Source organism: Passer domesticus, chromosome 11 (assembly GCF_036417665.1).
Source record: "Passer domesticus isolate bPasDom1 chromosome 11, bPasDom1.hap1, whole genome shotgun sequence".
NCBI lineage: Eukaryota > Metazoa > Chordata > Aves > Passeriformes > Passeridae > Passer > Passer domesticus.
The window spans coordinates 23,572,297-23,584,624 of NC_087484.1; the positions used below are offsets into that span (position 1 = coordinate 23,572,297).

The 12,328-nt window shown below is 43.6% G+C and overlaps 1 protein-coding gene across 4 annotated transcripts in view; it reads right to left on the reverse strand.

The window, feature by feature from the left end:
* GPC1 (glypican 1) overlaps positions 1-12,328 on the reverse strand; it is a 200,714-nt gene that overhangs the window by 165,546 nt on the left and 22,840 nt on the right. Inside the window, exons 1-2 of one of the 4 annotated variants that reach the window (XM_064435844.1) lie at positions 7,283-7,354; positions 6,064-6,118 (exon numbers count right to left, since the gene is read on the reverse strand). The exons of 2 other annotated variants lie outside the window; for them this stretch is intronic. Coding sequence is in view for 1 of the 2 variants with exons in the window: in XM_064435839.1 (XP_064291909.1) it covers positions 7,283-7,307 (25 nt within the window). In the remaining variant the exon portion in view is untranslated. Of the gene's footprint in view, positions 1-6,063; positions 6,119-7,282; positions 7,410-12,328 lie in introns of those variants that run through there. One more of the 4 variants, XM_064435839.1, reaches the window with a different exon arrangement.

Genomic DNA, 12,328 nt, shown 5'->3' on the forward strand with positions numbered 1-12,328 from the left:
ATGTGCACCTCTGAGTGGCTCCAGACATGAATCTTTACAGTCTCTCACACATCCCAGCCTCAAAATGCCACCCCCAAAATCCCCACACACCCTTAAAAGCACCAAAGGCATAAATTTACTCTTAGAAGCTCTACTGGCCTGGGTTCAGCTTTTTTCTGTCTCCCAGAACTAGGCCCAATCTCTGCAGCATATTTACAGACACTGATGTGGGATGTGGCTAGCCCCACTATTAATTTTAACTTATCAGAATCCATAATAACAGCAATTAGTCCCCATTAAGCAAAGGATCTGCGTGCTTACACTTCACAGCCACAGATTTTATTTCTTCTCTAGCAATTAAGTATTTTTATTAGCCAGATGGATCATGAAATTATTAGCAGAACTGGGATGTAAACTCTCTAAAAGCACCTTAAGTAATTAATACTGATTTATAAACATTCAGGATTAGAGAACAAATACTTAATTCTCCCCTAATCCCTCGGCCAGCTCTGCTTTGTGTTCAACATACAGGAATATGGATTAACCAGCCTGAAGTTAATAGCATTTGAAGGACAGAGCTGATCAGTCATGCATGGCACCGTGATAGGCAATATGCTTCCACCCCTGATTTACTGTAACCTGTGGGATTAGGACAAATTCAAGTGACTGTCACTTTCCTGTTCCTTTTCCAGCTTTCCCCATAAACTGCCAGACACTGAGATTAAAGATATTGAACCTTTAAAGAGGATCAAACTGATTAGTCACCTTATAAACCCATAAAGCAGTGCACTACACTGGGATTAAGGGACAAAACTGCTATCACCTACCTACTGTTCCTCTTGAGTTTCATGAGAGCTGATTTCTGTTCTCAGTCCTGCTGATAACTGGGGCAGGTCACATCAGGAGATGTCTGTGTCCCTTGTCATCCTCACCCCCTCTCTGCTCAGCAGGTGAGGTCCCAGGTGCCTCCTTCACTCTGGCAGAGCCTCTCACAGCACCACCCACTCTGAACCAGGCCACCAAGTGCTGCTGTCATGCAAACAATTAATAATAATGCACACCAACACCTGGTACTATTCACCTCCATTTCAAGCTATGTGTCAGCACAAATGCACTGCTTTGGGTGTTAGGAGGAAATAAGAGCAATTTTCTGAAAAGCTCCTGGGTGCAACTCATTGAGTCAAAAAATGTTTCTCTTCTCCTCTCCTAGCTGGTTAGTGCCATTTTTATCCTGCCAGTTAGACAACAGCCTTAAAACTAAAATCTTTTCAATTAAAAAAAAAAATCCAGTGCTGAAGTGAATAAAATGGTGTAACTGAGAAGGAGTCTCTAAAACCTGATTTCAGGCAAACACCAAAACTGCATTATCACACAGGCACAAACACAGCTAAAGCCAGCCTGGCAAAGCCAGCAGAACACAGTCTGCTCAGGCAGGATTTCACTCACATGCCACATCCAGCTGCAAACAAGCAGGAAGGGAGAGGAGGAAGAGATACACAAAAATAATCACACTGCACATTTAGCTGTGGGTCACCCCATTTCATCTAGGCATTGGATGGAGCAGAGTTTTGGGAGGGGAAAAGACTAAATGAAGCACTGTGGTTCCTCTGCAGGGAGCAGCTGTGCACCTGCATCAGCCGGGAGTCAGCACTTCATTTAGCACAATCATCAGCTCAGGTGCTCTACAGCAGCACCAGCACCAAGGTCTCCTGCACACTCTGCTCCCTTAAATCCACTTTGCCCTCAGGTGAGCTAATACACATCAGGATCACTTGCCACAGCATCTTTCCCAAAATAATCAGATCCTGCACTTACGTAGCACTTCAGCTCCCAAAAAACATCTTGTGTTTTATGAATTTAACAAGATAAAATACACATTCTCTTTCCAGGTCACTTCACCCAACACTGAGGTGTGGGTTGCTCAGGGATGAAATGCTGCAGCTGCTGCACTTTAATAGTTCACTACAAGTTTTATAGCAGCAAGAAAATACCATCCTATGCGCTAGAAACTGCATTTTAATACTTGAAATTGGGAGTTAGCCATGCATAAGGGAAAGGAAAAAAAAAAGCAACCACCACAACTTGGTTTGTGCCTGACACCTGGGTTTTTTTATTCATTGCTGCCCAGCTCATGGATGGAAGAGAGAGGGAAGTGGTTTGTTTTATCCTCCCTGACAGATCTGAATTTGAGCTGTGGCATTACTGTGTGTGTGCCTCTATCACAGCTGTGTCCAGCCAACTAATGATCAGCAGTGAGACCACCCTGAAACAGAGGTGCCCTCTGAAAGGCCACCAGCCCTTCTCCACCCACATCACGCAGCTTCAGCAACGCAGAAAAGCAAAAGTATCAGAGCAGAATCCTGGATTTTGCACTGTTTTCTCCCCCAGTGATCTGCCATCAGTGCTAGCTGACAAATCAGCTTCTGGGCACACGCAGGAAGCTCCTGTTTGCTCAGGGGAAGTTGGGTCACTGTTCTCAATGCAAAGCACGTTTCTTCCTCTCCCAGTTCAACTCTCACCACTCCCTGTGCTGTCCCCTCAGATTATTTTAACATTATTCATAACACTGCATCCCCCCTCGCCTACCTCTGCTGTCTGGAACAGCCCTCTTATCTGTCAGCCACGTCAATCCTCCAACTGCTTCCAAACTTTCTTCAAAAAACCTCTCTCCTGTCACTTCTCAGCTCTCTTGGTTTCCTTCCTCCTCTGTGATTTTTATGTGGTCATTCATCTTAATGGAAATTTCCCCCAGAAAGCTGGGTATGTGCCACCAGTTACCTTTTTCACATGTTTTTTAGACATTTGATCCAATGAATAAAGTCGCATATAAAATAAAACTATTTTATTTATGAGCTGCAAGCACTAATTCCCAACATTTGTTCCAAGAATTCAAAGTAAAATACCTCTCTCCTGCTTTGTGTGGCTGCCATGAATGCCACTGGATATAACATACAGCCAGTGAGGAGAGATTGCTCTTGGGTGAAAAGAAAGAGCTTATTTGGACTGATATTTTAAAACAAGACAGGCTGTTTAACTCCAAGTCTGTTCAGTGGCTCAAGCCACCTCAGAGTATTTGGCAAAAGGAATCCCCTGTGCAGCCTCAGCAATTTGGGACGGGATGTTGCAGCTGCACTTCTCCATCACAGTGAATAAGTTACTTTCTGGAAGATGGAATAAGGTCCTTAGAGGGCAGACTGGAGGTAATTAACAAGAACACTTTTTATGTGCTGCTTCACAGAGGCCCTGCACAAACACCTCCAGGAGTCTTCTCCAAACCAAGGGGGTTTAGATTGCTCTGTGTGGGTAGAAATGCAGCAATTTCAGGATTACAAAAGCCAATATGCCTGGGAGTCCAGATTTATACTTACATTGAAATTACTGTGCAAGCCACATTACACAACGTACACGGGAACCTAATGAGAAGAGATTTCCTTGCTCATTCTCACAGGTAAGAAATAAGTCCAAGTGAAAGCACTGCACATTAAATACAGGCTGAAGACACATTACTTGCATAAATATTTACCCTGGCTGTCTTAGGAGGCTAATCTCCTTACATAAGTGATGCAGACAGACCAGAACTTGGAGAGCAAGAACAAACACAGGCTAGTCTCTGTGAAACACCTGAAGCTGGCCTTGGGAATATCTCTCTGTACAGTGCATGCCATTTTGCAGGAACTGCATTAAGCCCCATGAGCTCCAGATTAGCTTTCCAAAGTCCCAGTCTGACTGCCTGAGGTTTTACCTTCTCTGATAAGGCAGAAGCTCCACGTGCAAAAGGATATTTTGGGCACCCAGTTCCAGCATTACTGCAAAAGGAAACGAGCTAATACTTTCTCAGTATTTCAAGTATTGCCTACACAGGGCATATCATCATTTGGTCAAACTCTAAAAATCTCCAAAGCTAAACCTGTGTAGGTGGAAGGGGAAGATAAATCACTTATATATCAGCGCTCTTCAACTCCCAAGCCCCCTGGAGAAGCCTGGAAACACTTGGAGAAGCTTATCATTCAGCCAGTTGCTTTCATATTCACCCCAGGTATTTTACACAAAGGCCCTACAGGCTTGGAATTTCCCTCCAAGCAGGAGCCCATAAAGCCCATAAGGGCAGGGGGATCCCTGTGCAGAGCCAGGGCAGTGACTTTGCTGGAGGTGGCCATGAAGACAGAGATGAGCAGGGGCCCAGCAGAGCAGGCAGGGTGGGATGTCCACGCAGGGCATCTCCACACACCCACAGCAGCCTCCTGCTGCAGCCTCCAGCAGCCCCCGGAGCCAAAGTTGTGTGTTGGCTGCACAATTTCACACTGGTCATGAGCTTGATGACTGATATCTGCTGCAAAGCACCTTGTTATGTTCTAATGAGGGATGCCAGGAAAAATTAATTATAGGGAAGTAATGCTGCCTTCTAAAGTGAAAACCTGGAAAGCGTCCAGGGAGATCTATGCAAATTGTACACTTTAACCACAGGATTTCTGCAAGAGTTTTCTATTAACCATCAATCACCAGGTGTAAGTCTAGTCTGCCTTCCTTAGAAACCAGAAACAGGAACAACTGTAGTGGTCTTCCACACTAAATCTATTACACCCTTATGCTGCAATTTAGCTTTCTCTGAATAATGCTATTTTCCCCTATGCTTAATATAAAGAGTACTGCAAAGACAGCAGTACAGTTAATTATTTGCAAGGGAATGGAAAGGTGAAAGGCAAACACTATATAAACTGTTATTATTTATAGACCACAATGCTGTGCTTCCTGCAGCAGAAAAGCAGAAGACACTGCCTCTTCCCCAGAGAGATTTCATTGTAAGTGAAGCAGAAACAATACTGAACAGTCACACACAGTACATGGAGGAACACATTTTGAGCTGCCCTTATTTCTACACAGTTATGTACAGTGATTATGTCGAGACTTATAACCCCTCATACTTTGTGTCTGTGTCTGTGTACAGTGTTTTAAAGTTCAGTGCCTCCTCGAAGAAGTGCATTTTAAAAGGAAGGCTTTATGCAACACAGTAGAGTCACCCTGAATTTAACCTGAGGCTGTTTTTCAGGTGAAGGAGGCACCGAGCAAAGCCCAACACACAATGTAAGAACTCTCTCAAAATCCCCACTTATAAAAACAAGGAAGGTGTGCAGAAAGATCCAAGAGCATTATGAGCCTACAGGATTAATGCCTTAAAAATCTGCCAATTCAGGGCAGACTTTAACAGCCATGTACTAACCAGGGCCAGGAGCATCTGTGCAGAAAAACAAGCACTTTTCAGTTTCTCCAGTCCTGACCATACACATACAAAGTAGAAGAGATAATTCAATAACTAATGCTCTGAGACCAGAGTTTGCTTAGGTGTCTTTGGCACTTGGCTGCCAAAATCCCAGCCAGGTTCAGTGGTTAAAACCTGGGGGGTGGCAGTGTGGAACCACAGGGATTTGTGGGGCTACTTGTCCAAGGACACAGGGCACATTCAGGAGCAACAGTGAGCAGCTGCTCCAAATAGCTGCAAGAAAAAGTCTTTTTACAGCACACACATCTCCTCTGGTTTTGTCTTCAGAGCAACTTCAAATTATTTACTCCACTATAAAATGCAAAAAAAAGCAATCTCCCACAGCTTTGTTGCATAGTCCTGGTTTTTTTTTTATATTTTGCTGTGATTTAGGATGTGTTCAAGCCCAAGGTTAAAACCCATTGCAGTAGGTGTTAATGTAATTTCATTAGCAATCAAAGGCACTAAAAAGAGACTTGAAGACCAAAAAGAAACCTCATGAGCAATAACTCAAAAATGGTCCAGGACAAAGGACACAGTACAAGAGGTACAGTTTGCATCGAGACCCTTACTTAGAATGACTTAGCTACCTCCTCCAAAAGCCAAGGTAATTCTGCAAATGCAAAAAGGTAAAAATAACATCCTCCTCTGAGTATCATTGCTGAAGTACTGGACTGTTGCCACTTTCTTCAGCAGCTGAAAGAGAAAGGCAGATTCACTGTCCTTTTCTCTTTTGTTGGTACAGAACATTCACATCCAAAATTACCAGAACACCTCTGGAAAATCTCCAAACCTGAGCAGCTTAAAGAAAAAAATAACAGGCAAACCTTGTGCAACATTCCCAAAAGCTGGATTCTGAAGGCTGTGTGGGGCTGCAAGGCTCTGTTGTCCAGAAGATAAATGGGATTAGCATGAGGAACAAAACAACATCAGCCTGGTGAAGCTCCATCTGCACACTGCTGCATGGGGTACGTCTGAAGGATGACCCAGTGCTTCCCCACTGAACTTAAATGTCACAAGAAATGCTGCAGCTTTCCTAAGGCACAGCAGCAGGCTGCTCCTGGTGGTCTGGGGACATCCTCTCCTCCCTCCCAGCACCCCAGCTCTCAGCCCTGGGCTGTGTGTGCTGTGTAACCCCTCCTAGACTGGGAGCCGAGCGCTGCCCAGAAAGATCTGGTTTGTTGTTAGCCCTGGTCTAAACCCTGGAAGCTCCAGTGAAATCCCAAACCCCACTGCAGCTGATGCCTTGGAATGGCTGCCTAGAACAGAGGCCAGACAGAGTTAAAGTAGGCGTTTATTGAAGGGCTTCAGTAGATACACCTTGGGCAGGGCAAGAGGCTATACCCAAGGGGCTCCACAGCACACACAGCCCAGGGCTGAGAGCTGGGGGCTGGCAGGAAGGACAGGATGTCCCCCAGGCCACCAGGAACAGCCTGCTGCTGTGCCCTAGGAAAGCTGCAGCATTTCTTGTGATATTTAAGCTCAGTGGGGAAGTGTGGTAGTTCTTGGGGTTTTTGACAATGGTGGAAAGGAAGGAATCTGACTCCATATTCTTAGAAAGCTGATATGATAAGATATGATATATGATATTATAGAATGCAATACTAAAACTATACTAAACTATACTAAAGAATAGAAAAAAATACAGACAAAAGATTACAAAGAATGATAATAAAAACCTGTAACTCTCTCTTCCAGAGTCATGACACAGCTAGACGTGATTGGTCATTAAGTTAAAACAATTCATATGAGACCAATCAAACAATCACCAGTTGGTAAACTATCTCCGGACCACATTCCAAAGCAGCAAAAACAAGAGAAGCAATCAAATAATTATTGTTTTCATTTTTCTCTGAAGCTTCTCAGCTTCCCAAGAGAAGAAATCCTAGCAAAGGGATTTTTCAGAAAATATTATGGTAACAGGGAAGCATTGGGCCATCTCAAATGTACCCCATGCAGTAGGGTGCAGATGGAGCTTCACCAGGCTGATGCTGCAAACCAGGGGTTAATTGTCCAATTACAGCTTCAGGTAATGAAGTTATTTACCTCCAGTTTGCTCCCCCCAATTCATTTTTGTTTGTACTTTTTGGGGCCTGAGGCTGAAGGGTGTCCTTGGTTCTCAGACATGGAAGGATTGTTTTGTGTGACCAAAAAGGGAACGAATGAACGGATGAACGGATGAACGGACGAACTAACTAACTAACTAACTAACTAACTAACTAACTAACTAACTAACTAACTAACTAACTAACTCTCTGTGTGGATTTTGGAGTTGTACACTAATCCCAAGGCATCCCAGCCATGCCGGGGTGCCCAGGGCAGCGGTGGCTCGCTGCCCCAAGGACGCTGCTCCCGTGCCAGCCCAGCTCTGCTGTGCTCTGTGATTCACAGACCTGGGCACGGCTTCAAAAGCTGCAGCAGCAATGAGTCACGACACCACTTACTCATAGCTTGCTGTAATGTTTAGGGAAGTGATCACAAGTATTTATACATCCAATATACAGAAACTGCCACCTCCTCCACACTGGGCTAAAGCTACAGCTGCTACTTGCCTCAAGCAGACAAAATATAAAAAGATTGGAAGGCTGAACAGAGGAGGAGGGAGTGACCAAAGAACACATCCAGCTCCTGTGTGTGCCTGGACCATCCCTGGGTACTGCAAAAGGTAGAGGGATTTAAAACAGCAAGAAAAGAGAAAAAAAGAAAACCCTAAATTCTCCGCTCATATTTTCAGCTCTGGGTTAACTTCTGCAGTCAGAAGACTTTCATAAGATTTATAAGGAATCACTCTGTACATTGCCAGATAAATCTAAAACCAGATCTTTAAAAACAAAGAGACTGAAAATAAAGATCCAGTGGGTTTTATAACCTTCCTATGTGCTACTGAACTTGAGATAAGGTCAACCCCACGGAAGCACATGGGATTGCAAAGGTAAGAGAGCTCACAGTAAATGTGAGACAGAGTAACTGGGTAAAACACATCCCCCCAGACCTGACCTACAATTCATCTCTAGTAAGTACTTTTTGTTTCTATCCTCAACACTTGCATCATGCCACTGACCTGCCCTTGTTTAACTGAATGTTTGAAGGCTGACTCTCCCCAGCTATCCCATGTTCATCTTTTCCCCAGCATGAGGATGTAAATCAGCACCAAACAAAGCCAAGCAGAACACCAACCAACAAAAACTGCTGGGCAAACAGAAATGTTGAAGTTGTTGAAGGCTGTGAAGAACCAGCCTTTTATTCTCCTTCTCTTTCCCGTCGTTCATGGTCCCACCTGTTGGTTAAACCCCACAATGGCTCCCCTCCAAAGCATCTTGTTTCCTCATCTGCATGGATTTCAGTCAAAAAGCAGACAGATAAAAATGCCACACCAAACAAATTCACCAGCTCTGGTGCCGCCTCTTGCAGAGAGCTTTCAGCTAACCAAAGTTTAAATTAACTTTCTGAGAGGGCACAAAAGCCAGACCTCATGTAATTACATACTCATCTCTCCCTTGGGCTCAATATTTATTTATTTTAGGATGTGTAACAGCTCTCTTGGGCTTCCTCTGCAGCTCTGGAAAAATGATTACTTAGTCCCTGAACCTGCAAACTGTATTCTGTGTAAATTTTACATCCAGAGCTATGCTGGGTGATTAAAAAAGGCAGAGTTTATCAAACTTTCTGAAAGCTTGATTTGCTTCATGGCTCACCTGTCTTCATAAAACCCACTGCAGGCTGAAACAATGGCTAAAATTTCACAATCAGCACTTGGGTAAGAAAGAGAAGGTGTATGCAACCACTTAACTTTATTGATTTTTATTTTTATCTTGTTTTCCTTCACAATAATTGGCAAGGTTTTTTGGTTGTTTTTTTTTTTTAAACCAACCTTATGAGGTTATTAATAAAAGTTCACAGCCCACTGTACTTTAAATCTTTTTTTAGCTCTCAAAGGGGACACGGTCCACAGTCTGAGATGGAGACAATTCTTTCTGGCCTTAAAAATCTATTAGCTCTTACATTGATACTTCAATTCACACAGAGTCATTCCCCTGCAACACCCAACATTTAATTCCTGTGGGCTTCAGAGCTTCCCCCAACTCTAAAGGAGAGCTTTAATTATCAGAAGGATTTTCCAAGCTGTGGATTTTGTACCATTAGAGGTCCATGTGCAAAAGCAGATGTTTTCCCACCAAGGTGCTGCCCTGGAGGTCCATTTGAAACACATTATAGTGAATATATGAATGCAAGGAAACACACAGCTTTGTGTTTGTTTGTTTTAAAAAAATGATATTTCATAACATGCTGCCTCAACAGCTGGAACAAGCTCGAGGACTGGGCTCCTCCAAAGGGGATATCCCATTAAGATACATGACAAATTGAGCATTTGTGTTGATATAAGATCTGCTTTTCTCACGCTCCAGGAAAATGTGGTGTATTATCTCTTTGTCTGGAGTCTGAGGGAACTGAACTGAGGATTATGTGAGGCTGACAAGGACCTTTGTCCCCCTCCTTTCCCTACAGGCTGCACATGCAGTTTCTACCAGCCTTCCCAACACTTCACTGCAGACAGAGCAGCAAGCCTTGCACAAAGCTACCTTTCCTGGAGGAGCAGAGACACATAATTTGTTTTTCATTCAGGCAGTGAGCCTCCAGGAGGCTTCAGACTACATTTTTAATGTGTGCCTGCTCCATACAGTGTCAGTGGGAAATTCAACCATTTTCCCTTCCAGCCTGCCAGCCTGACTCCCCTCCTGTCCTCACACCAACCATGCCAAGGCACCAGAGACACAACCAGATTCTATCATCTTGCCAGTGAAAAGTCATTTTATCTATTCATGCTCTGCACTAAGGACTAAAAAAAAAATAAATTTAATGCTAAACCATAAAAGAGCTGGGTCTCAATTAATATTAATTGACACCCCCATAACTGTAAGATGTCTGTTTTTTAACGCTGTGGTATGTCAGTTTGTAGCTCAGGTTTTATCCATTCAGGCCCTTTACTGCACCCTAACATTCTGGCCCCTCTGGCCCAGTCAGCCTGCCCTGCATCACCAGCCTGGGAACAGCTGGATTCACTCAGCAAACTTTTGCTCTCTGGTGTAGGGTGACATGGCCAGCAAGAACCATGCTGCCAGCCTTTTAAAACAGGTTTAAAAGCAAGCCTAAAGCTGCCGTGGAGGAGGAGAGGAAGGGAGAGAGGAATCACATTTTTGTCTATATCACAAATTTAGTTTCATTTTGTTCTTAGCCTGGCTGAATCAATCACTGTTCCCTGACCATCTTGTGTTGCTCTTAAAATACAGTAAAGAGTGAAACCATATTAATGAAAATCAAGGAAAATAGGAAATGTAATTCTGAATACTGGGTTCTCAGAGCAACCTTGAGCAAATCATTCTACTTCACAGCAACTTGATTTCCCCAACCACAAAACAGAAGAGCAAATGCTGTGCTGTTACTTTATTTGAGCGGCTGCTCTGAAGTCTCTTAGGATATGCTTCGCAGATGGAGAAGTTGATGAGGAGATATATATAAAAATATATATATATATGCATATATGAAACATTCATATGCCCCAGCGTGCTGAGCTTCCAACATGGCAAAGCAGCGATGGCAATGAAAAAGTGGAAAATATCATTTAACTCATGATGGCAGCTTTCAAAAGTATAACAGCATGAGTTCCTTCCTTCCTTCCACAGCTGCAATTGCCAGGGTAAGTGAGGTGGGATCTCATTTTACCAGCTATGAACAGCTCACTCTTCTAGCTGGTCACTAGCAGCACACTTCTCTATGTTTCAGGAGCTGGACAAACAGGAGAAAATAAATTATCAAGGGAGAAGACTGCAGATATTGTTTTATGACCTGTGGGAACAGAGGTCCTAACAAGTCTGCAAAACATTGCATAAATGTCTCCAGATAAAATTGTTAGCTCTGGATGGCGCCCATCTCCTAAATGCTTAATTGTGAAATTATTTCCCAGAAGAGCTGTTTGTGTTTTGCTAAACCATTAAAGACAGGCAGCCCAGATCCATGCAAAACCCCCAGCAAGGAAATACTTAAAGTATGGGAATGTCTTAGGCCAGCCAGGGAATTGGGACTGCTAACAGAAATCAACAAGTTCAGATTTAAAAATGAAGAAGGCGATACTTCAGGACTGCTTTATAACACAGACATAAAAGAGATGATAACTATTTAAAATACTTCATAAAAGTACTGGAACTAAGCATCTCCTAGAGCAGAGCCCTGACAAATCACCCAGCCACCTACATGCATTTATGGTTGTGGCTGTCCAGGGATCACTTAGAACTAAATTAGCAACGGAAGTCATTACCCAAGGAATAATTCCAAGAAACTGGAGTGTCAAAAGCAGAAAGTGAATGAAGAAATTGAAATTGCAGGCAATGGGGCAAAATGACAGCATACCAGACAGACTATTTCCTCAATGAAAGAAATGTGAATTATAAAAAAGTCAGGCAGTCAGCGTGTGTCAGAAGTGCCCTGAGGAGCCTATCCTTATTTCCCCCTTTTGGCTGCAGAAGGCCATTTAAGGCTTTCCATTTAAGTGAGAAGGCACATGATGAGGTTCCTTAAAAGCCATGAACAGGAGGATTGCTTCTGCCAGGTGTAATTGCAGTGCCCTGGCCCCGTCAGGCTGTGGGCAGCCAGCACCCACCACACAGAAAGCTGAGCTTCTCTGCAACAAATTTATCTCTGAGAGGGAATGAAATTCAAGGAGACTTGAAATTGAAGCAGAGCACAGAAACCACGCTGCTATTTCCTGTGCCCTGCTTGACAAAATGGGACCTGATATTTGAGATGGGCAGGCCCCTTCATCTCATTACTCTGACAGGATGAGAGAATTTGTGCAGGAAATCATGTGCTACGTTTCTCCATCCTAGTGAAGTACAGAAAAGGTGCTTGAAACTCCCAACATGTTCTTCATGCACAGCCTTGAAGGTAAAGTCCAAAAGGGCTGTTAAACCCTAAATAGTTGAAGCCACAGACCTCTTAAGGCTTGGAGAGCATCCTGGGGCAAATGACCACAATATTCTCACCCTGGTCCTCCTCTCTAACATCTGCACGTGGACTGCCAAGCTCTGATGGGTTATC